The following is a 24,661-nucleotide window of genomic DNA, read 5'->3' as shown; positions in this document are numbered from 1 at the left end:
GGACATGATGTTGTCACGGTCTGCCCACTCCTGTAATCTGCCCAGCACAATGCGACCCACCACCTTGACTAGAGAATCCAGCAAAGAGATGGGTCTGTAGTGTGCGGGGCAGTTACGATCTCCCTTTTTAAATATTGGCACAATATGGAATTCGGACCAGGACCTCGGGAACCCAGCGTTCCGGCAAGATTTAAAAACCAAGTCAAGAGAGGGCCCCAGAGATCAGTATTATTTTTGAAAATATCAATTAGGATCCCATCCGGGCCTGGTCCTTTTCCTTCTTTGCTTGAACCAAGTGCCCGATTCACCTCCTCCAGTATTTCGACAAAAAAGTAGGCCCAGAGGGTACATTTTCCACCACAGACGCTAAGCTATTTTGACCGTTTTCAGTTAAACCCGTACATAATTTGGCAAAATGAGCTACCCATTCTTCTTCTGTAATGGTGACCTCAATTCTGGGCCTATCACCATCACTAAAGAAGGTAGAGTTTGACATGCCAGAATGCCATGGAGTCTTTATTAAGGATCGCCTTGTGCAGGTTATCCCATGCCACCTCCTTGAGACCCTTTTTGCGTTTTTTTAATGCTAGCCTGTAGGCCCGCCTGCAATTCTGTACTTCTGTAAGATTCCTAGGTATCTCTTTCAGGACCCTCTTTCGTTTTTTGTGTGCCTGAGTACAGGCATAATCAAACCATCCTTGGGTTTTCCTAACCCCTCTGTTCTGGTTGATGGTCAACCCACCATTAATCCCCTCACTGATTTGGTTAAAGGCCTCCATAACCGGAGTGTAGACATCCACACCCTATCCCACCTCTCAAAACGTGGGAGGACGGACAACTGGGAAAGCTGTAAACCCATCCACAACATAGTCTCTCTTGTTAGTTTCCCACACCACACCATTTCAGGTAAGTCAATGTGCCCTTGTATACCTTAAACTCTGCTAGAGTCTCAAGAGTGAATACTCTAGAAGGGGTCCACCCTATAGAAAATGCAGTGGAGATCTGGTTCCTAAAGCTCAAAGCTTGGTTTTATAGACTGGGCTATGTCCGAATAACCAGTTATTAGTCATGCTGAGGTGTGCCACTCAGTAGTAGGAAGTGAAGTCTGCCACATCATGCCTAATCCTGTGTCAAAGGTCATCTTGCAGAATTTGTTCATTGCAACCCTTTGTATCCCATTTTCCCTAAAAAATACACAATAGGCAGGTGATGTGTTTAAAGCATGAGAGAAATTTTCTGAAATGGGTAGTTTTTTTTAGGATACATTGACAGTGTTAGCATTCTAATTATTGCTATTCTGCTCAAATGGTACCAGGTAAGCATAATCTATTGAAGAAGGTCCCTTTGCAGGGATCAAGCACGGGGAGATATAGGAATAGGTATTCACGCACAGAGAGGTGTAGGGATAGGAATCAAGCATTGGGAGATATTTCCGCTCATATTTATTATTTAAAACTGTGGATAGCCTTCATACTGGAATGCAAGGTCCACTCTCCAACCTGTACTATTCCCTTTATTAGAAAGATACTTTATTTAGGCCATTTGTTTCTAGGTCGTCTGTACATGTTCAGCGGATTTTGGTGTGAGGACGCTGGAGGGCTGGAATTCACATTCTGGCTGGTATTCTTACACATACATCCAATTAAAAGATTGCTCCCCAGGTGTGGAATAACAACACAGACCCCCTGGAGAAACTGGGTCCTGTATGGTACATTGTTTCCCGAGTCCAGGTAGAAAAAGCATTTCTCACCTATGTGCCTCTGAGAAAGTCTTATCTCACTCTGCTGGGTGGTGATGTCACCATGTGTCACAGAAGCTATAAAAGCTGCTTTGAGCAATTGGCCCTCTGAAGCTGTAATGTGAAAATATGTTCATCTACTGTTTTAATCATGAGTGCATTGAAGTCACCACCCACTATGGAAGGCCTCTGATACAGGAGGTGAAGCTTACACGCTCATTATTGTTATAGTTTCACCATGTAAGTTTCCTATCTGATAGAGACATCTAGTTGCAGATTCCTTACATTAGAATCCTCCCCAGGCGTGAGACTGGATCTGGAATTATTTTCCCCCAAAGCACGTACATGCGTCTGTAGAAGGTGCCACACAACTCCGTATCAGTCATCCGCTGAATGTGACGTCAACAGAGTTCATATAACTCCCTTGCCGATGTGCCGACGTCAGTTCCTTCTTTTCTACGCTTACAACGTGGATTCAGAGCAGTAGGAAGGCGTTTTTCGGCCCTTTTCACCATTGTTCGAGGAAACAGTGTGCTTTTTGTGTTGTCTTAGGGGTTTAAATCCTGTGGATCTTGTGTCAGACAGATGTCGTTCACAGATCCTCATACCATCTGTTTGTGGTGCCTTGAAGAACATAATGACTTGGAGGACTGCGGTTCCTATTGTCATCTTTCACCCAAGGCATTGAGAGAGCGCCGTATGAAACTTCTGGTGGCGTGACTATCTGAGGAACCGCTCCGGCGTCAGTCTTCGTCGAAGTCCAGAGACCTGTATAGGAGCCTTTCCGGTGAGGGGCCGTCTCGTCAAAGAAAGCTCAGAAGCACCAATGGTTGAAAAGTAAGCTACTTTTTGATGCCATTTCTCAACCTTTGGTTGCGGAGCTTTCACAGGAGCTAAATATCCTGGAGCCGAGGTGACTCTAGCTCAAATGTGGGAATATTACATTACTCTGCAAGAAGTCTTTGGGGCCCCCCTCTGGCACGCATTCGAACCCTAAGGAGGGAGAAGTGTCCCAACTGCATCCTCGCCAGCGGGTTTGACCTCATAGACAGTTGGGCCCTCAGAATCCATTATCGGATTCAAGGTAGTGCCAGTGTACAGCCCTTCAGGGTTCACACTTTGGTGTCTGGGCAGCCAATGACGGCGGTGCAGGTCAACGTCGAACCCACTACTCTTTCCTATGTAGATAGAACGCCTCAACAGCGTCAGATGTGGTGCCGATGGAGCCATCTGTTTTATGCAACTCTCCATCTGCCCTTATGCAGCCTGTTTCTGCTTCTCCTACAGGAATGCACAGTTTTGCAGGTGAAGGAGAGAATATAGAGTCTCAAATCCCTTTGGACAATGAAATTTGACTGACTAAACTGGGTTACACTAATGGACTTGGTCTGCTCCAGTTTCAGATTTGCTTTCTCCACCTGGTATGGCAACAGAGGTGAGTTCCTCTTATGCTGTGATATTTAGGAGAGCAGCTGTAGTTTTAGGTTGCCAGCTTCCCTCAGTGGAATTGTCCTTGATCCTTTGGATGTTCTTCACCAAGGTGAGACGGGGTGGAGCTTTTACTCCCTTATAATGAGTATCTATATAACCTTTTGTCAAGAGCTTGGGTTAAACCAGTATCTGGAGTTGGAGTTCCAGTTTATCGGTTGTAGGAAACCAGGATCGGCTGTAATGGTACCACCACTTTTTGCTGGTGTTATTCTATTCTATGACTAGTCTGACTAGGATCCTGCTAATCAGGACCCCAGTCTCTGTGCATCCTCCCTACATTTGACAGTGGTAAGTAATTAGGTACACCAGTAGCCAATTGGGAAGGTACCAATGTAGGTTCCTAGAATATGGTACTGAGTTACCCAGGGCATACGTTCACCAGGCATCTCCCAATGGGCTGCAGCATGTATTATGCCACCCATTAGAGACCACACAATCTATGACCACAGGCCTGCCTTAGCATCCTGTGTAAGCTGGTGCTTGCACCACTTACAGCAGGTCTAAGTTTTCTTATATCTGAGGTCACTGCACTTAAAACCTACAAGTCACCCCTAAGGTAGGCCTTTCAATCCTGAAGGCAGGGTGCTAAGTTCCAAGTATGAGGGTGCCCTGCATGAGCAGGACACCCTCTTCAAACCCGAGAGTCAATTCTCCAGGCTTTGTTAGTGCGGTTAGCCATTCTGATACATATAGTGGCCATGCGTCATTACGCAATGGCTTACTATATATTAGCTTTGCCGAACCTGGGCATGTTTGGTATCAAACATGTTGGAATAATACCCCAACACCGTTACCAATTCCATGCACCAGAGGGCCCCTCTGGGAAGCCCCCAGTGCTCTCGGTAGCAGCCTTCCAGGGTCTGCCAGCAACCAAGTGCTCCAGCCGACACAAGGCACGATTCTGCCCTTCTGCTGCTGAGCGAGCTCAAGTAGGGGATGGTAGAAAATACGTTTCCTGTTGCAGGGAGGTGTAGCCAACTCCCAGACAGGACTTCGTATATTGGGCTGGAGTGGGGGCGCTTGCCAGCACCACCAGACTTCTTTGAAGGGCACACTTGGTGCCCTCCTTGCATACTCCAGTTTGAACCAGTTCTGGGAGCCCTTGGCTCCCGCTCTGGCGCGAAACTGGGCAAAGGACATGGGAGTATCCTCCCCTCTGTCCAGCCTCCCCTCTGTCCAGCACTTCCTCTGGGAGGGACCCTTCAATCGTCCCAACCCTTTCCCTAGTGTACTTATGTGCTTACCTGTGAGTGGCTCTGCAGATTCGTTGTGGGACAAGATTCAAACCCAAAACCACTTCGACCGTCTGGGCACCTTGGACTTCGCCTGGAACTGAGACTGCATCAAGGAACACTCCTGCTGTTCCTGGTCTCACTGTTCTTCAAGTCTTCTTTGTCATCTGCCTGTGCTTCATCCAGGTTCCTCTTCAAGCCTGTGGGCATCAAAGACACCCGAAGAAATCTCCCTTGGAGTGAAGGAGCCACTCCCCTGCATCTGCAGGCATCGCAACAAAACTGACCGGTCTGATGCTCCTGACGTCTTACAGACTGCAAAAGGCTCAGAAACACAGGTGGTAGTTCTGCAACTCCCCGAGGCCTGGCCTGCCCACTCAGCAGGTTTGAGGCCAGTTTTCCTCGTTTAAACCGCTGGAACAGAACCCCTGTGCAATGCACCGACTTGCCTTTGCCAAGGCTTGTTGGCTTTGTACTCGAGAGATCTTTGGGCTACAAGAAGCTCCAGCCTCCAGCATCTCGTCCTGCCAAGATCTTCGTCCTCATCACATCCTCTGCACCGTGGGCCTGTATCCAGATGCACAGAGAAGAAAGGGACCTTAGAAGAAAGACCTTGGAGCTCACTCACTCTGCGAGCAGAGGTGATTGAAACAAGGAAATCTGTCTTCAGAGTGAGGAGCCAGAGAGGACAATTATGAAGAGGCTCGAAGGGAGCACACATAAGGTAGGTTAAGACCAGGTTCAAGTCCCACTGGGGCATTACGAAAGGAGGAGGAAAGAGATGAGCAATGCCCTTGAGAAATATCTGTACAATAGGGGACTTGAATAAAGATGGCTGATCTGGAAGCCGAAGGAAAGCAGAGATGGCTGAAAGATATCCCTTAAGAGTGCCCAGAGCAGAGACCTGCTGGGCCAAAGAAAGTATGTACAATAGGATCTCTGAAAGAGGGGCAGAAAGGGGATCCACAGCCTTTGCTCTGCACCGTGCCACAAACTTGTTCCATCGACGGGCGTTTACAGTCTTAGTGGAGGGATGCCTGGCTGCCAAGATGACGTTACAGACTTCGGGAGGAAGGTCAGAAGCTGTCAACTGTCGCCGCTCAATCTCCACACAAGGAGTTGGAGGCTGGACAGGTTTGGGTGCAGAACCCTCTCCTGCTTCTGCGACAGAAGATCCTCCCGAAGAGGCAGTCTGAGTGGAGGATCGCTAGTCATGCTCAGGAGCTCTGGGTACCAGACTCTTAATGCCCAGTCATGAGCCACAAGAATGGCTTGGGCCTGGTCACGCATGATCTTCTTCAGCAGTCTGGGCAAAAGTGGTACAGGCTGAAAGGCGTACAGGAGTCCACAGTTCCACTCACAACGAAAAGCATCGCCAAGCGAGTGCTGCCTTGGAAATTCCAAAGCGCAGTATTGCTGACATTGCGCGTTCTCTTCGGCGGTGAACAGATCTAACCAAGGCTCTCCCCACTGCTGAAAGGGACCTTATACCACCTCTGAGTGAAGACGTCATTCGTGATCCAACAGGCACCAGCAGCTGAGTTCGTATGCCCTGGCGTTCAGAGAACCTGCAAGGTGTTGAACCATCAGGGTCATGCCCTGATGTTCCAGCCATGACCAGAGACAAGGAGCCTCTTGGCATAGGGTCCAGGACCCCACCCTGGCCCGCCGGTGGTAGTGGTGTCTGTGAACACCTGCACCACTTTCCATTTGAGAGAGGGAAGGAATACTTTCAGTGCCAGTCAAATCGCCCGAAGCTTCAGCAGGTTGATATGGAGCCCGGACTCCGCCGGAGACTAAATGCCTCTGATCTCTGCCTCTCCGAGATAGCTGGCCCATCCCAGCAGTGACGCATCTGTCACCACTGTGATGTCTGGTTGGGGAAGTGAGATCTGCCTTGGACCCAAGCTTGGTTCGTTAGCCATCTACAGTTGTTGTGCAGTCTCCTCCGAGATCTGGAGGTAGTCGGAAAGATTCCCCTGATGTTGCGCCCACTGGAACTTCAGGTCCCACTGCAGAGCCCGTATATCCCATCTGGTATGATCCAGCAGCAGGATGCAGGAGGCCATGAGGCCCAGCAGCCTCAGGGTCACTCTCACCAAAATCGGGGATAGAGGATGAAACATGGGTATCATAGTCCGAATATCCCAGACTCGCTGCTCGGGAGGATAGGCCCGAAACTGCACTGTGTCCAGAACCGCCCCGATGTAAGAGAGCGCTTGAGAGGGAGTCAGATGTGACCTCGACACATTGATAGTGAACCCCACTGAGTGCAGGAGGTCCGCCGTAGTCTGAAGGTGAGAGACGACCGCCTGGGGCGAGCCCGTCTTTTACAGCGAGTTGTCAAGAAAGGGAAAGACTAGAACCACTTGTCTGCGCAGATGAGCTTGGAACACCTCCATCACTTTCGTGAACATCCGAGGGGTGCTTGTAAGGCGAAAGGGGAGCGCAGTGAATTGAAAATGCTCGTGGCCTGCCGTAAACCGCAGGTAACGTCTGTGGGCTGGCAGGACGGGGATGTGAAAATAAGCGTCCTTTAAGTCCAACGCAACCATCCAGTCTCCAGGGTCGAGGGCAGACAGGACCTGAGCCAGGGTTAGCATTTTGAACTTCTTCCGGAGGAAGCAGTTGAGGTTCCTGTGGTCTAGAATAGGACGCAGGCCTATGTCCTTCTTTGGCACCAGAAAGTAGCGGGAATTACAACCACAACCTACTTCTGGCATAGTAACCCTCTTGATGGCTCTCTTAGCCAAGAGAGCCACAACTTCCTGGCTGAGAAGCGCCATATGATCCTCCGACATGTGATCGACAGATGGTGGCATGGAGGGAGAGGTAGTTTCAAAGGGGAAGGAGTAGCCCTTCGGACTATCTGAAAAACCCACCTGTCCGACATGATGGTCTGCCAGTGGGGTAGGTGATGATGAATCCTGCCACCCACTGGCTTCTGATGGCCCTGGAAGGTTAGACTAGGAAGGTTTGGAGTCGGCCACAGCCAATCGTGAATTTGGCTCCGTCTCTCCCGTATGCCACTGCTCGGTAGAGAATGGCCCGGGACTCCTCCAGGCACTGTGGCAGCACCTGCGCAACCGAATCCCAGATGGTATGCGAGGATCAGCCCTAGAGGCATGCGTTATTCACGGACCTCAATGCCAGCCTCTTGGATTCCCTATCTGAGGGGGCAGAAGGAAATGCGCCCTTAGATGAAGAGGCTTGAACCACCAAGCTCTCTGGGGAAGGGTGTTGGGTGAGGAAAACTGGGTCTTCCGGAGCCAGGTGGCGGCAGGCGATCGTCCGTTCCACAGGAGCCCCTGTGCTGGGCTTGGACCAGGTGCCCAGAAGGATGTCAGTGAGGGCTTCATTGTATGTCAAAAGGGGTTCAGATGAAGTCGCCACCGATTGAAGCACCTCCTTCAGGAGATTAGTCCTGACTGCCACCAAAGGGAGCTGCAGGCCCAGGGCCTCAGCTGCCCTTCTCACCACCACACCATAGGACGCTCTCTCCTCCGTAGCCACGATAGGGGGAGAAAGCATGCCAAGGTCAGGAGAAGTGTCCAGACCACTGGCGTCAGTCAGGTCCTCTCTCCAGTCCGGCTCTTCCAGCTGGTCTGCTAAAGGGTCTGAAGACCCCTCCCAGTCCTCATCACCACCTTCTGGGTGATAGGGATCACCAGGGATGAACAGGGGAACAAAAGTACCCTTCGGCATCGGATTCTTCGTTGGTCGACGTCGATCCGGCTTCCTGTCCATCTCGGGGGGGAGGAAGGGGACATTGTCACCAGGATCTGCACCGAGGTCGAGTCAGGTGGACCAGTGTCAATCCGGATCCAAGCCTGGATTCACAGGGACCCTCTGCCGCAGGAGCTGGAGCCACCGGCATCGACAGCCCAGGACCCCCATCAGGCTCTGTGGGGCCCGAAGGCATGCCAGCGAAGTCAGGCTGCCCAAAGATAGAATGGAGGGATTCGTAAAATGCACAAAGCTGGGCAGGGGATGCTCCAGCTCACGGAAAGGGATGGTGGCGCGGAGTCATAGGCACCGAAGATGGAGCCGTTGAGCGATGACGCTCCGGGTCCCGCGTCGCATCAGCTGACTGACGGGTAGAAGGCAAAGAGAGACTGTGCTTCTTTGCCTTCTTCTTCTGCTTGGACTACCCGACAACCTGAATGACTTAGAATGCGATGAGGTGTGGATGCCCCCGCGACTGGTCTCGAGACCTTGCTCTCGAGCGAGACCGGGAGCGAGGCGAAGCCAACTGCCGGGCCTCCAGAAGCTTTCAGCACCACTCCCGCAAAGACTTGGGATTAATGGCTCGACAGTCGGAGCATGACTTGGGTCATGGTCGGGCTCAGGCACCAGAGGCACACTAGGTGCATGTCCATTACAGACATCAGCTTGTGACAGGCCTCGCAACTCTTGAAGCCGCTCAGTCGATGAACATCCCTCGAAGACTCAAAAAAGATGTCGACAAAAGTCGAAAACGTTTAGTCAAAAAATAACTAAGGGGCAAGCTTTCTCCGGATCTGCGCAAGGCTGGCGCGGAAAAAGAAAGAACTGACGTCAGCACGCAGGGGTGGCGTCTATATAGACGGACTCTGAGTTGACCGACGCCACCTACCGACGCACAGGGGTACGGCTGAGAAAAAATTCTCCGGATCCAGTCTGACGCCTGGGGGTAATTCTAAGGTAAGGAATCTATAACTAACAGTCTCTTTCAGATGCTGTGTTTTTCATAGTATATTGAGCTACTCTGTGATGTCACGTAGGTGTCATGCTAGCTTTGAGATTATGACAGTTTTAGATAATCACTATCATGTTTTCTCATAGTCAGCTGTAATAGTGTTCTGCCAAAAATGAATAAATAGTTTCCTAGCAGACCACTAAAGAGAAATGATAAATCAGAGGCCCTTAGTTACTTGTGCTCTAGCTTTAAACGGAATCTTTACTCTATTCAAAGAGGTGTAATAATATCTTTTGGCAAACTAGATAACCTGTAACATTACATTTATAGTTGTACCTAACCAGTATTTTTCCTGACGTTCAAACATTTTGGAGAAAATCCAGGTTTCTCCTTAAAATATAATTTTTAGGTCGAGTATTCGAGACCCATTGTAATTTCTTATGTTGTGTTAAAGCCTTCCCCCAGCATTTCATTTGTCTATGTCAGTGTCCTTCAAAAATCCTTGCTTGCCAGTGGTCAGTCCTGCCTCTTTGTCCCTCATTTCTCTCTTCTCCCATGCAGCAGGGACTAAGTACTGTCTCATTCCACTATGGTTCTTTATCTGTTCTCTGGGGGACTCTTTTCTTTCTTGGTTTCCTGCTCCGTTGGTGTTTGTCTGTGTTCAGGTTCAGCGCGTGAGCTGCTTACATTTAAATATAGCATTCTTCCTCCCACCTCCTCTTAACACCACAGTTGTTTTACTGCTCCCTCCCCTGCCCTGCCTCCCACTTGGTTGCTTGTTAATGATTGTTAACATTATAAATCAGAATTATCTATCAGCACTGCTAGTATTTCACCAGCACTGTGCTGGTTTCGTTTTTAGGTCTCGCCTGACCCAGCACATGCGCTGGTCTGGCGAGACTTATTGAGAGGGCTCAAAAAAGTGCTACCAGGCCAGCCTAGACCTACAGTGCATGTGCGCGATCACTTTCACTTTCGCGGCCACACAGCCGCTTGGCATAGCCAATAGGTCTCACTTTTGGGACCTTATAAGTATTTAGTTATGCAACTGTTGCATGGCTAAATACTTATAAGGTCCCAAAGGCGAGACCTATTGGCTATGTCAATGCTTGTTATTGTGTATAGCCTGGCTCCACTTTCTCTGCTCTCCCTCCCACCTCCCAATCAGTCACGGGGCTCCAGCTGCCTCACAGCAGAGCCAGGCCTCAGGGCAGGGGGCACTGCTCTCTGTGCCTGCCCTGCTCCTCGCAGCTGTGGTGACCGTGGACTGGCTCAGGTTTCTACAGAGAATGGCAAGTTCCGGTGCCCTTTCAAGAAGGCAGCCCTGGTTTTGATTTCCATGCCGTCTCTCTCCCCTCGCTCCTCCACCCCACTCTCTCTGCTGTCCCTCCCCCTCCGTTCCAATCATTCATGAGGCTCTCTTAGGCAGTTGCACATCATTGATTCCCAAAGCCTGTTGATCATTTCCTGCCTCGGCTCAGGATTTTTTTGTGAGCATTCTTTCTGCACTTGTGTTGAAACAGGAATGAATTGCTGTTTCGTTTTTTAAGTACAAATGAAAAAGCTTAATAAAAATGCATTCCATGTACCACCATGAAATAAATTTTTATATAGTATTTTCATTTATACTTAAACAACAATCCAGCAGAACGTAAACAGCCATTTGACAGATACGCATGAAAGATTTTCTTTGTGGCTAGTGTTTTGTTTACGTTAATGCGAGAGAGTGTAGGGGCAGGGTTTTTGGGGTGATGAATGTGGCCCCAGAGTTTTGAATCTTAGGATGGTGACAGATTTAACCATTTTGAGGCGCACCCTCCAGTATGCAATTTGTGTCAATTATGACCTCGTGTGTATATATTGCTGGATTTTGTTGGGCACATATGTCGGCCGTGACTAAGCCCTTTACTAGGTCATTATAATACTTCTCGCATGGATGGAATGAGGTCGACTGTCTAACTGAGCTGTAATGAGAACATGAGGGAATTGTGAGTAGCGCCCTATGATTAGATGAGGGGGCCCCCGATTCTCCAATCCGAGGTAATTTTACAGATTTGCCAAACCTCCCGTTCCAAGACAACTCGTAGAATATGTTCCACCTCAAGATTGGTTATTAACGACTCGTTAGTTCTAAAGTAATGGCCAAATGAGTCTGTTAAAATATCAACAGCAGCTATAAGGCTGAACATCGGGTAAGTACCGCACATGTGTTCACTTGAAGAGTGAGGGCATTGGGGCTGGAAGAGGATTTAGTGGGTTAAAGTGAAAGCATTCGGGCAGTTCAAAAGCATGTTTTATCGTTTGCGAGATGCTACAGTCCCCGCAAATCCTCTTTAGGACTGTTCACAGTTAACTCGTGCACCCCGGTGCCCCCCGCCCGAGATATGTACACACATCTGAAGACAGAGCACAAACGTGGGGCGGGTGTGAGGCTATTTATTTACGTAAATTGATTTCTGAGTCAAGATGATGAACAAGCGGGCGTGCGGCCGCGAAAGTGAAAGTGATCGCGATCGCGCTCAAACATCAAAGCGAAAGTGAAAGCAAATGGTGTGCAGGCTGCCAAATGGTGCGCGTGCCCGGCGCACATGCACTGTATTTGGAGGCCTGAAAGCACTCGCTTGCACTTCCAGATCCCCCATTTACAAAAGCTCTCGCGAGAGCAGCGCTAAGGCGCTGTCTCAGGCGAGACCTAACAAAAACGGCCAGGGCGCTTCCTTTTATTGGGAGGGCTCTAGTCTGCAGGTCGCCTTGGCCTAAAGCTGCTCTCACGCGCTGCCCGTTGTGTGGTGAAAACAAGCGCCACGTGCTGCTTCACGCCGTCCAACCAGAGACAGCAGGGCATGTCTGCAGAGAAGGTCTTCAAATGAATGAACTATTCTTCTGAGATGTTGATGTCAAAAGGAAGGTTTCATAAAGCGCAGTGTGAGGGTTTCTCTTATAAACAAAATTGAATTCAGTTTTACATCAAAGTAAGATCAGCAGACAAAAACAGTAACAAAGTGACATAATTGCAAAACAATTCAAATGGCAGTACCGGTAATATAAAAACAAGACTTTGCCTCGCTGTGTGCTTAGCTGTTCACACACAGCAACAAATAAAGGGCTAGCCTAGCACCTCATCTAGTGATGGCCTTCTGTAACTGATCTGATCATAATGACTATTCTCTCTTTGGTGTAAATACATAACTTTCTCATATCCAGACCACACGAGGGAACCAGGTGCGAGTCTCCGTGTCGGCTCAACATCCTGTGATTCTGCGCAAATCACTTGATCTCACATGAAAGGCAGCTAGTGTTGATGATTAAGTGCAATGCTGAGTACCGGAAACTACCGGCTCAAATTAAGCACTCATTCACATAACCCTTCCATCTATTTTCCCATTCTGAAAACACGTAAATTTGCTACTGTCAGTAGCAAGAATAAGTTCAATTCCAGGATGGTAAAGGAGCATGCCCATATTTCATGCGAGAATAAGAAACGTACACGTCCTAATGCATGTGTGTCACAATGATTCATATATTTAGGTCACCAACTAGAGGAAAATTATTCGCGGGGTACTTTAGGAATCCTGTATCAGAAAATTGTTCGAGTTACACAAACCCAATCTGCGGGAGCAAAATTCAGACTGTTTTACCAAGCTCTTTGTATATAAGTCTTCAGAAAGCATTCATGTCGGCCGACATCTGTCACCTGAGATCCTCTGTGGAAGGCCCGGCGCACTGAAGCAGAAAAGTAAGTTCTATTATTATTATTATCACAATAATAATAATCTGTTTAGAAAGCATTCAAGGTAAAGTATAATGTTCTGGGCACATTATGCATTTTGTGTTGAATTACTACAGATGTAAACTAAATGCTGTGCTTATGTATGTGCATCTTTTGCTTCGCTCAGCCCTACTGCCGTGCGTCTCATGTTGCCTATGAGAGGTGACACTGGTATAATTATATGACTCAATCACCATTAGCTACTTATCTTTTTTCAAGTAAGTCATTTTGTTTTTAGGAAATCACTTTAAATACACACACACAATATGTCTGTCAGCTTGCTGTTCGATTAATCTCAGTTTTATGAGATGAGCTTGTCCACATGATTTTAGGTCGAGCCTACAGCGCATGCGTTGTCTGAAAGACCTGTTGTGGTCAATAAAGGACTTTACTCCTGCCTTACTCCCGCCTCCTGCTCCTAACTGGTTCAGGCCAGTGTGGCTCTTATTTGCTGTCACCTAACTGGTTCAGACAGCAATACCTCATTACTGTTTTTCCTCGCAGGAACACCAGCCAAGTGCTGTTTTGTTATGCTTGCATTGCTCTTCTGTTCTTTTGGCAGAACTCTTTTTGCTTTTGAGACCATCATTTTTTGCCTGTGGTCTCGCTCACTCCGTCTCTCCCACACCAGTCCCTTCAGTTTTTAGAACAGAGGATGGCAGTCCAGGCTGCAAGTGCATCTTTGCTGTTCCTCTCAGCCATTTATTTTGTGCATCGGGAGTGAGTAATTGAGTGAGTCACATGCAGCCAGGGAAGGAAGCGACAGGCAGATGAGCCCAGAGTGAGGGCAGCACCTCAGAGCATGAGAGGTCAGCTATTAGAGGTTCAACGCAGGCAGCATGCGAGGCGAGGGGGCACCGTGCACAGCTCCCATTCCCCAGCCTCTTAAGGTGTTTTTCCGGGTAGTATGGCAATGAGGTTTGCCTAACACACCTCCATAATCCTTCATAAAATGTGCTGTCATCGACATACACTTCGAGTATTTGTGGACCCAAGCTATCAGTGGAGAAGTGAGAACATTCTTCCCTATCACTTCCTTAATTAGAAGCTTTTACAGTTGTCTCCCGAGTGGCACCTGTGTTCCTATGACATATGCGGGAGGTCAGCCCCTGCTTCCCCACACGTCAAATAAGCGATTCTCTTTTATAGGGGCCGAAAACCCTACTAATTATTGAGATGGGTAAATGCAGACATTACGCTAATTATTATCTTAGATACTCATAATGCCTAATTTATACCTTGCCTGAAAATTCAATGGAGATGTACAATGAGCTTGACTTGAGAGCTGGTGAGGGATGCCTTTTTAGGTCGAGCCTGGGCAGCGCATGCGCTGCGAGGCATGCTGTATTAGAGTATGTGCCCATATTTGTCATTGGCTTGTGTCATTGACCTTCGTAAATGCTGGCTTCTGATTCGTTAATAGGCTTGTTAGTCCCTCCTTACTACCGCCTTGTCATTTGTAACCTCCCATGAGGACTGGCCCTTTTACTTCGGTTGTTTCACAGTACATCTATGTAAGCACTATTTTATTTGATACGTTCCTCCTACTGCAGGCACGACATGCTTTCCTGCAACCTTGAATGTGCCATTCGTGCTTTCACTTTCCAGGCAGCCCGGGACAATGGCAGCTACTTCTTTAAAATAAAATAGGTCTCACATTTACAAGAGTTTGACCTATTGGCATTGTAAATGACAATGCCTTTTGTTTATGTGTTAATAAAAAGCATTGTCATTTACAGTCCCAAAAGCTTAAACTCCCGTAGATGCGAGACCTATTGCATTGCAAATGCTTGTTTAGGACATTATTTTTGCCCTGGTTTAAAGATTAACTTTATGCCTCCTGTTAACGTTCAGTTAAGTTTCTTTTATATAGCAGTCAAAGTTAAAAGCATGTTATCTGCGAACATTAAGCCTAAATCCCTATGTCCCTAAGTCCCTATGGACGATTATTTTGCCTCACATTGGGCAAGCATGCCCAAATCCCACTTTTAAAATAAATTGTTCTCCCAGTAAATAGGTTCACCAAAACATACGAGTGTGGCCCGTTTACGTTAATAAATTTTTTTGTATCCAGTGTGGTTTGATACAAATACCCGTTCAGTTAAGTAACCATTGAAACCACATCACACTTGATGTTAACTCCACTAGCAACAAAAGCAAAGTAAACAATCTCGCCTCATTGATTTAACAAAAGAGGCATTTTATTAACTTTTTTCTATATTAAATGTAAAGACAAAACATTTCATTTTGAGCAGTAGCATTGATCCCTGCAAACTTACGGGTGACCTCTTCTTTTTTAGGTCTCGCCCTGCTATCGCGTAAGCGATCGCAAAGTGAGACTATTGTAAGCGGGTTTTAAAAGTGCTCCCAAAAAGCGGATTGCATGGCTAGCACGCGCACAACCACGCGCATCGTGCCGCCATGCAATCCCCTTTTTGGGAGCACTTCAAAGGGTCCGCTCCCCCGCCCCCGCCAAGCGCGCGCGCCACGCTCCGCTTTTTGGGAGCACTTCAAAGGGTCTGCTCCCCCGCCCCCACCAAGCGCACGCGCCACTCTCCGCCGGGCTTCTCTTGTTAAACATGTTCTGGTCTCTATGGTCCACATTTAAAATACCCCCCCCACCACCATAACCACCGCCCCACCACCCCACACACACACACGCACATGTATCGTGCTTCTGTACAAATTGTGCACTCAGTTGGAGTGTCTAAAGTACCTTTTCAATCGTCAACACAATTTATCGCATTTGTTTTAGTGGGTGTTTTAAGTGATTCTAGATGAGGAGCCAAACGGTGGCGTCAGTTCTTGTGCGCTTTTGTATACATCCGCATTCCTGATGTGTGCTTCTTGGAGAAAACACTTGTTAATCCAAGTAGAACAGCAGGCAGAAGCCCTCTGGGTGATCTCCAGTGCAGAACCCGACAGACATGCCTAGGCATGACTCTTCTATATCTGGGTTCCTTTAGATGCTCAGTGGAGCTTTGATTTACAGTACAATTATTACTTGTTTCCAAATTTTGCACGAAAGCAGCGAGTGACTGCAGCAAGAAAGTATTTTAGACTTATATTAAACCGCCATGAATCTTCTTAGGTTACAGTATTAGTGGGATCCGCATTTTAATGTTTCCACGTTGCAATCGGCTATTTAATTGGATTCAGATTTACATTTTTTTATAGGAAAGAGTCGTGTAGTACGGAAGCTAATACTTATTCGTTTGTGTTCCGCAACTTTGCAGTAGCAGAGTTTGCCCCTGTGCAAAACTCAGATATTCCAATAAAGAAGAGCAAAGAGTTTGATGCTACCACATTTTGAAACGCAACACTTATTCTTTCAGAACAACTAGTGCCCACTTCCGGCTCCGGGGGCTACTTTACAGAATCTTCAGATTGGTTCTTGCTTTGTAGGAATGCTTTTATGGACTGGTCGGGTAAGGGTCTATATATATATATATAAATTCACTGAAAAAACCATAGGTTTCACACATGTTATAGTTAGCGGAAATTTTACTGATAAAAAACCAATGAAATTCCCCCGTTATAGTTACTGTAGGCAACTATAACTCACGCGACCGCAATCCTCTGCTGATGCTAATACTGTATTTAGACACTTATTTGCCCATGTCTTCTTCCATTAAATTTTAGCTATACATATATTACAAATATTTTTTTTCATAAAGACACATATGTCATCAGCAGAAGATTGCGGTCGCGTGAGTTATAGTTGCCTGCACTAACTATAACGGGGGAATTTCATTGGTTTTTTATCAGTAAAATTTCCGCTAACTATAACATGTGTGAAACCTATGGTTTTTTCAGTGAATTTGCAAGGTTTTTTAAATGCTAATTCCTAACTATAACGTGTGTGAAACCTATGGTTTTTTCAGTGAATTTGTACGTTTTTTTAAATGCTAAGTTACTTTACGCCATTCGTGGCGTGCGCGCCCACTTAACGCAGTTCGTAACTGCCTTTGTGTTTTCCAACATATGCCAAAGGCAAAAATGGAACTGGTCCAATCATTTCTGTCCGCAGATTGACAAAGCAAGAAAGCACGTCAACAAATCTGTTTCTGCTTTCCTCCGTGACTATGGTATGGGTGCCATTTACCACAACAACTTGCGTTATGACATGCAAGACATTTATAGAGGAGATGGTGTGCACTTCAATGATGAAGGGAACAGAGTCTTCCTCTTGAACCTTAGACTCTGCATCGGTACTTACTTGTAGGTACCACTAAAAAAATGACTTCATAAACACAACGGCTCTTTTTAGAGCTCCCTAATATCTAAACTCTTAAATCTGCATTTCATTTCTTTTTTAATTTATTTTTTCTTCCGTACGCTTACCGTAAGCTTACCGTACGCGTACCCCGTGATTTTTTTAAAAATCAATAAATGTTTTCTTTGAACTTTACAGTCCTTCTTTGACCCCCTCACAAATGTAAGGGGGTCTGTAACTCTCCTCCTTGCCCCCTTTTCTTGTTTTCACTCTTTTTTTTTCTGAGTGAAACACACAAAATGGCGGCCGCCGCTTCCTGGTTTCGGCCGATTCGAATGTTTACTAAGATCTAACAGCCAATCAGAATCGCGCTCGCGCACGCCACCGTACTCGTACGGTAAGCTTACGGTACGCGTACCGTAAGCTGGCTCAGATATATATATATATTTATTTAAAGGCTATTTTCTCAGAATCTACTGAACAGATTTACACCAAACCTACAAAAGGCACTTCCTTGACCTGAGGACTACCTCTCTGCCAAATTTCAAGTAATTCTGTTCAGCCGTTCGGGCTGTAGCTGTGTCTAAAGGTCCTATGGAAAAATGCATGGGAAAAACGCGTTTTGGGACCCCCCTTTTATCTCAGCCCCCGCTTGACGAATCCCCCCGAGACTTTCAGGGTAGGAGCGGAGCGTAGCGCCCCACCTATTTTGAAAAATTCGCGAGGATTCGTCAACCGGCGCCAAAGTTATTCAAAATAGAATGTTGCGGATTTCCTATGGAAACGTGGTCCTAACTATAACTACCTACTGGCGACCGCCAGTAGGTAATATATATATATATATATATATGTTTTTTTCTTTCTTTATTTCCACCGGAGTCCTCCCCTAATTTAAATGCAGCACTATCACTAAATAGCTGTTTATTTCGGGTACATTTCCCATAAAACGGAGCAAATAATACATATGTAGATCATTTAAAAATGTTTAGGCACAGCATAATAAAATTGAAAACCTCGTACAATACTATAATACCATAAATTTGTAAAAACCTCAAATGCCATAGGTTACCATACAAACTGTCATTGCATTAAAATGTAATAAAGTACAATGTGCATTTCCATAGCCACAACTACAGTCGTGCCAGCACTATTAAGCAAAATTCTCGCTGTGCAAGGGACAAGTATTTAGATCTCAACATCCAGGCAAAATATAACAAGCATTTGCAATGCAATAGGTCTCGCATTAGCATGATTTTGAGCTATTGGCATTTTAAATGACTGTGGCTTTTATTTATGTCTTCTCAAAACCTGCAGGCTTATAAGTACAAAGTGCACATGATAAAAAACATTGTTATTTGCAATGCCAATAGGTCAAAGTTTGCAAAATGCGAGACCTATTGCATTGCAAATGCTTGTCTGATTTCTGAGCAGAGTGAAAAAATTGTTCCAAAACAGAGGAAGACCTTAGGAACTGAGAGCCAATAGCTAGTTGTATTTAGCAAAGCCTTTAGCTGCAACTCAGTGTCTGTCAGATAGGAAGCAGAGTCTGTTAGAGACGTCTTCACTACAACCATGTTGTGAGCTCAAATGTCAAAGGAGATTACAGGTTTGGCCTACATACGTGTAGTTAATCATCAGATGACTGGGCGCCTTATGATGTATGGAAATGGGAGAAAAGCTATCAAGTAAATTGGACCATATAATATAAAGACATACTGTCTTCTGAGTGGAACATTGTGCCGAATACAATACAATGTGGTCAAGATGCTAGTGCTACAGACACTTTTACGGAAACTGTTTTAAACGAGAGTGTACCAATTTCTACTTCAGCTAAAAATACACCTCGTGTATCAATTTTGATAATGAAGACTATTCTTGGGTAAAGGCAGGCTTATATGGAGGCTTAAGTAAGCATTGGAGGTTACGTGAATGAACATCCGATTTTAATTTTCCTTCTGTGTAACAAAGCGCTAAAATGCCAAAATGAATATTATATTACAACTAAGGAATATCCCAGTTATTTGAGAACAGTTGTGTTGGAAAAAATAAAGTAATTCGTTTTAAACCCCTTCAACTAAGTTGGTCATTCATTTATTGCCCCAGAAAGTAGTTGGTATAGGAAGTTATGTGTGAGGTAAATTGTCAAGTTGGTGTAAGTGGAAGTTGGTGAAGACCCTGGAGCAGGGAGTATATAACAGTTATGTCTAAGCTTGGCTTGTATGAGCAGCACATGATGCAGTCTCATCTCTGGTAAGGAGGTGCTTACGCATTTATATTTTGATTGGACAGTGGATAAAATGCCCTTTTTAGAATCTTTGGTCCAGCTCATCTGAGAGTAGAACATATTTTTCTGTTTCATCATGTTCGAAAAACGCTGTGGCAAATTATCATTAGTCTCCGTCTTTCCTTTCCTCAAAATTTTCCTTATACTTTGTCGAGGGAAGCAGCTGAAGAATTGACATTCTGAGTGTAACATCATTAGATATATTGTGCGTGTAGTCACATAGGGAAGGTGCTCCATTGCATTGTAGGACAATCTGCTTCCTGCCGCTTTTGGAATATGTTTTCACAGATCCAACCTGACAAATGGAGATATTTGAGTTTTTCAAGTATCTGCGAAGGAAAATAGATCAAACGGGATCTGTACTTAAGAAAGGTAAACAACACATGGACACCTTTTCCTTTGTAAATTTGCAATCTCTTGGATAGCCATAATTTGCCACTGTAGTACTGACTCTGAAAATGTTTTTTTTGTCTGCTGTGGTTTCCAACTTTTCTTGCCCAGCTGTAATTATTCAGTCTGCTATCAAATCACTGAACAGATTTACAAATGAGAAGTTTTATTGACAGTAAAAACTCAAATGCCATATAATTTTTCTTTCAGGCCTGCAATTCAACATAAAACTGAAATCTCCAGGCTTTCTGCAAAACGGATTCAGAATTTGAACCCTGTGTTTGGAGGTGTAGGGCCAGCACTGACCGGACTTCGTAACTTGGGAAACACCTGCTATATGAATTCTATATTACAGTGTCTATGTAACACACCATTTCTTAATCAATATTTTCAGAATAACTGTTATCAGAGTGATATTAACAGGTATGAACCAAGTCTCATAGTGCCCACTGTAGCATATCTCTTTAAATATTTTTGTAAAAATGATCATAGATTTGCTATTTGAAGGTAATAGAACATTAACATTCAGTGATATTAGTGCTCTATAAAACACAGTGTGCCTTTAGAGGAACAAATGTTGTCTTAGCTAGTTGATATTTTTTACATTACTTCTGTTTGATTGCCACAAAGTTAGAGAAACAAACTCATGTGTAAAGTAAAAAATGTTTATGTCCTCATTTACATCTCAGTAGAGTCAGATAAATTAATTCAATGTACAGTAGGTTGGTGAGACATTCAGATTTTTTAGCATATATTTTACTGATAATCCTCAATAACTTCAAATTCCTATTTTCATATTAGCAACGTATCGCTCCCTTGTACCATTTGTGATGTTGGCGCTGGATTTGTAGGCAACCCTTACACCCTTCCTAGCACACATTTTACCGTCTTATTTCTGAAGCATTTGCTTGATTTTTAAAACTGATTTTTGAGAAAATAATTGTGTCCTGCTTAAACCCATTTTCCCAAATTCTGTCAGTGTTATAGGTGGTTTCGTTTTTTTAGCAGCTGAACTCACTGTAATTTTCAGTCTTTGCTTGCAGTTTTTGTTTTTATCATGCAAGCACAGATATGTAAATATCGATGTTGAAACTAAAACTCATGTGACCAGAGGATCATTACTTTAAAAGATTTTGGGATTTATCATTCAGAAGCAATATGCTCAATGGTATGTCTGGCTGTAGATAAACATGCTCTGCATACTCCTTCCATCTAGTGTTGGGTCTGGAGTTGTGTAAGTTGTTTTTCATCCAAAAAGTCTTTCAAGTCATGGGACTGAGTGACTCCTTCTCTTGGTGATACTGCGCATGGGCATTGGCTCTTTTGTTAGATTATTTTCTCTTGGCAGTCTGGTTCGGACATGTGTACTCCTGCTCTGTGTTTCAAAACCGTTCAGTATGATTCTTTGGTTTCTTTACTGTCTCCAACTGTACTGTTTTTATTCGTGCTTCTTTACCTCTGCGTGGCACTCAAATTTTGTCAGTTCGGACATCGACCAACCGCCCGTCTTGGCCCTACCTTCCCGCGTGGTGTCACCGCCTCCATCAAAGATGTGTTTCTAGTGAACGTACACCATTAAGATTTCGCCCGAGTTGCCATGCAAAATACCCTTTCTACGATCAACAACTTGAGTGCAACCTGTGCCTTTTGCCCGACTATAAAGAAGCTGACTGCGACGCATATAAATCGTTTTGGTCCAAGAAAACCCTTTGGGATCGAAGGGCACGTCTGTTGGAAATGTCTTGAAGGAGCAGCGATGACACTCCAGACCTCTTTGGCGACAAACATGCACAGGAAGAGCCAACCACAGAAGAAGAGGAGGTCTGTCTCTATTGATGAAAGATCTGGCTCCGATGTAAAGCTAGATCTGGAGATGCTCAAACTCCCATCCTGCCAACAAGTGAGTACTGTGGCCCCAGCCCGTGCTCCTCCATCCAAGTCAGCCAAAAAATATTCCCCGCTCGTGCTATTTGAGGTGGCCGGACTACCACTGCCTTTGGGCCATGGTCTGATTTGAAAATCTGTTTCAGATGCGCTGCCCTTGGGCCTGGCACTGAAAAATGATTCCAGGGTTAAACCTTTTGCATCGACCTCTTCGGACCGAGGTCATGCTTTGTGATCGACCCAACCTTTCGGTCAGACCCAGCAAGTGAGCCCATCAACCTCGGTGCCGAGCAAGCAACACAGATCCAAGTCAAAACAATCCGTACCGAAACCTTCTGAGCCAAAAGACTCAAGACCTTAATCGGCTTCCATCTCTCCTGTTGAACCCATTCTGAAAAAGATGGACATCCCGCAGAGAAAGATTCAAATTCAAGAAGAAACTGGTCAGAAATTAACACTTGAGGAAGCACTAGACATTCCTGTTAGTCCTAAAAAGGAGGCAAAGGATAAAGCCACCAGTCCTTCTCACTATCCTCGTCTTCCATCATCACCGCCACCAACAACACCTCGAATCCCCACCTCCCTCTCCTGTACCACTGTCTACAGCACATGACTCACTTGAGTCTTCACTTCAAGGGTCACCACATTAAGACACTGGGAGTTTAGTAGGACCATTAGGAGATCCTGACCCTTGGAATATTTATGACCCTGATCTCACTACTCCCAATGATCCCGATTTATTACCGGCTTTTCCTTCCCCTCCTGAAGATGTCACTTTCTTTCATCAGGTTATCGCTAAAACAACAACTTTTCAAAGTGTTGAGCTGCATAAAGAACCACTAGAGCAGGATTTTTTTTCTGCCCCCCCCCCCCCCCCCCCTCTAACACTCACAAGGACACCCAGTATTTGTTCATGATTCCTGGCATGATGAGACATGCCCAGAACATTTTCAAAGAGCCAGTTCGTGGCTGGTTCTTCACCCAAAGGGTGGACAAAAAATGCAAAGCGGTTCCACTGGACTCCATTGTTACAACTACTGCTCATATAAGGGCAAACAGTCAGGCTACTGGGAACACTCCTTCTCCTGAGAAAGAAAGCAAACGTATGAATGCGGCTGGCAAAAGGATAGCAGCACAAGTAGCCAATCATTGGTATATTGCCAATTCACAAACCCTTCTAGCCCGCTATGATGGAGCCCATTGGGATGAAATGGAAGAACTATTGCAGTACCTCCTTGAGGGATACTGCAAAAGAGGCCAACAGATTGTCATAGAAGGGCAGGCAATTATCAACAATTCCATCCACTGCATCCTAGACACAGCACAAACAGTGGCTAGAGGTATTAATACCAGCATTCTTAAAAGACATGCATGGCTTAGATATTCTGGATTTAAACCAGAGGCACAGGAGTCAGTCTTAAATATGCCCTTTGATAAAGAGTATCTTTTTGGACCACAGGTAGATACTACCCTTGACAAAATGAAAAAGGACGCCGACACAGCTAAAGCCATGGGGGTGTTACAAACTGCCACTCCTAGAGGCTCCTTTTGTTGCTCAAGCTACACGGGTGCATATAAATCCACCTCCACAGACGCATCCACTTTCTAACAAAAACAAACCCAGTCCACCTACAGTAAGGGTTATTTCAGAGATTCATTTAGAGAAGGGAGCAACAAGGGAAGGGCCAGGGTTGCCTCCGCACGCAGAGCAACACCCACTGCTAAGCAGTGGCTTCCTAATCTTCCCACCGACCATACAACACCTGTCGGGGGCAGGCTACAGTTCATCTATCCAGTCTGGGATTTTATTACCACAGTAAAGTGGGTACTAGCCTTTATCCAACATGGCTATTGTCTGGAGCTCATTACGACACCGCCCACCATTCCACCTAGTTCTCACAGGTTATCACACGAACATCTAACATTTCTCAAACAAGAGGTCCAAGCCCTACTTCTCAAGGGACCCATATAACCTGTCCCTTTCAACAAGGCTCTGGGGTATATTCTCTATACTTTCTGATCCCCAAATACAGATGGATCGCTAAGACCACTCTTAGATCTCAGACATCTAAACCACTACATCATATCGGAACACTCTCATATGGTCACTCTACAGGATGTTGTTCAACAGGTTTACTTTATGGCCACACTGGACCTAAAGGATGCCTACTTTCACCTGCCAATACACCCTGCTCACTACAAATACCTCAGATTTGTTATAGTAGTCAAGCACTACCAATTCAAAGTACATCCGTTAGAAGGGACTACCGAACCTCAGGTTTTCACCAAATGCTTGGCAGTGTTCGCAGCACATCTGTGAAGACAAATTATCCATGTATTTCCATATCTGGATAATTGAATCATGAAGGCCAGCTCTCACAAAACATGCCAACAGCACACTCAGTTGACAATGGATCTACTTCACAACCTAGGGTTTTCTATCAATATCCCCAAGTCTCACCTTCAACCTCTACAAGTTCAGCCTTACTCAGTAGCAATCCTAAACCCACAGTTAGGATTAGCCTACTCCAATTCCACTCGAATTCAGAACTTTCAGGTAACTCTACCCCAGTTCCAACCACACAAAACACTCACAGTAAGTACTGTCATGCGTCTGCTAGGAATGATGGTTTCTTGCATGCCATAGTTCACCACCTAAGGTAACACATGAGCTCTCTACAGTAATGTCTAGCTCACTAGTGGTCTGAATCACAGGATCACCTCGAAAATCTATTGTTTGACAGATCGGCAAATTCACTGTTATCTGTAACGATGGAACACCAACAATGTGTTAAAGGGGTGGCCTTTTCTGGACCCTGTTCACATCACTCTCACCACAGACACATCAAACGCGGGATCAGGTGCCAATCTTCAAGACTTGACAGTACAAGTTATCCAGTATTCGGATATCTTTCATAGATTCACATGCTTGAATCATTCCCCGTCGTCAAAGTGGGAGTCCCACAGTACCATAAATAA

The 24,661-nt window shown here is 45.6% G+C and overlaps 1 protein-coding gene across 1 annotated transcript in view; it reads left to right on the top strand.

Moving 5' to 3' along the window:
- Positions 1-24,661, top strand: part of USP8 (ubiquitin specific peptidase 8) — a 724,285-nt gene that overhangs the window by 479,797 nt on the left and 219,827 nt on the right. Inside the window, exon 14 of the mRNA XM_085644251.1 lies at positions 20,009-20,221. Coding sequence (XP_085500377.1) covers positions 20,009-20,221 — 213 coding nt within the window. The remainder of the gene's footprint in view (positions 1-20,008; positions 20,222-24,661) is intronic.

Source organism: Triturus cristatus, chromosome 3_1 (assembly GCF_964204655.1).
Source record: "Triturus cristatus chromosome 3_1, aTriCri1.1, whole genome shotgun sequence".
NCBI classification, from domain to species: Eukaryota; Metazoa; Chordata; class Amphibia; order Caudata; family Salamandridae; genus Triturus; species Triturus cristatus.
The sequence above is the reverse complement of the archived record's forward strand: the minus strand, read 5'-3'. Positions and strand labels throughout refer to the sequence as shown.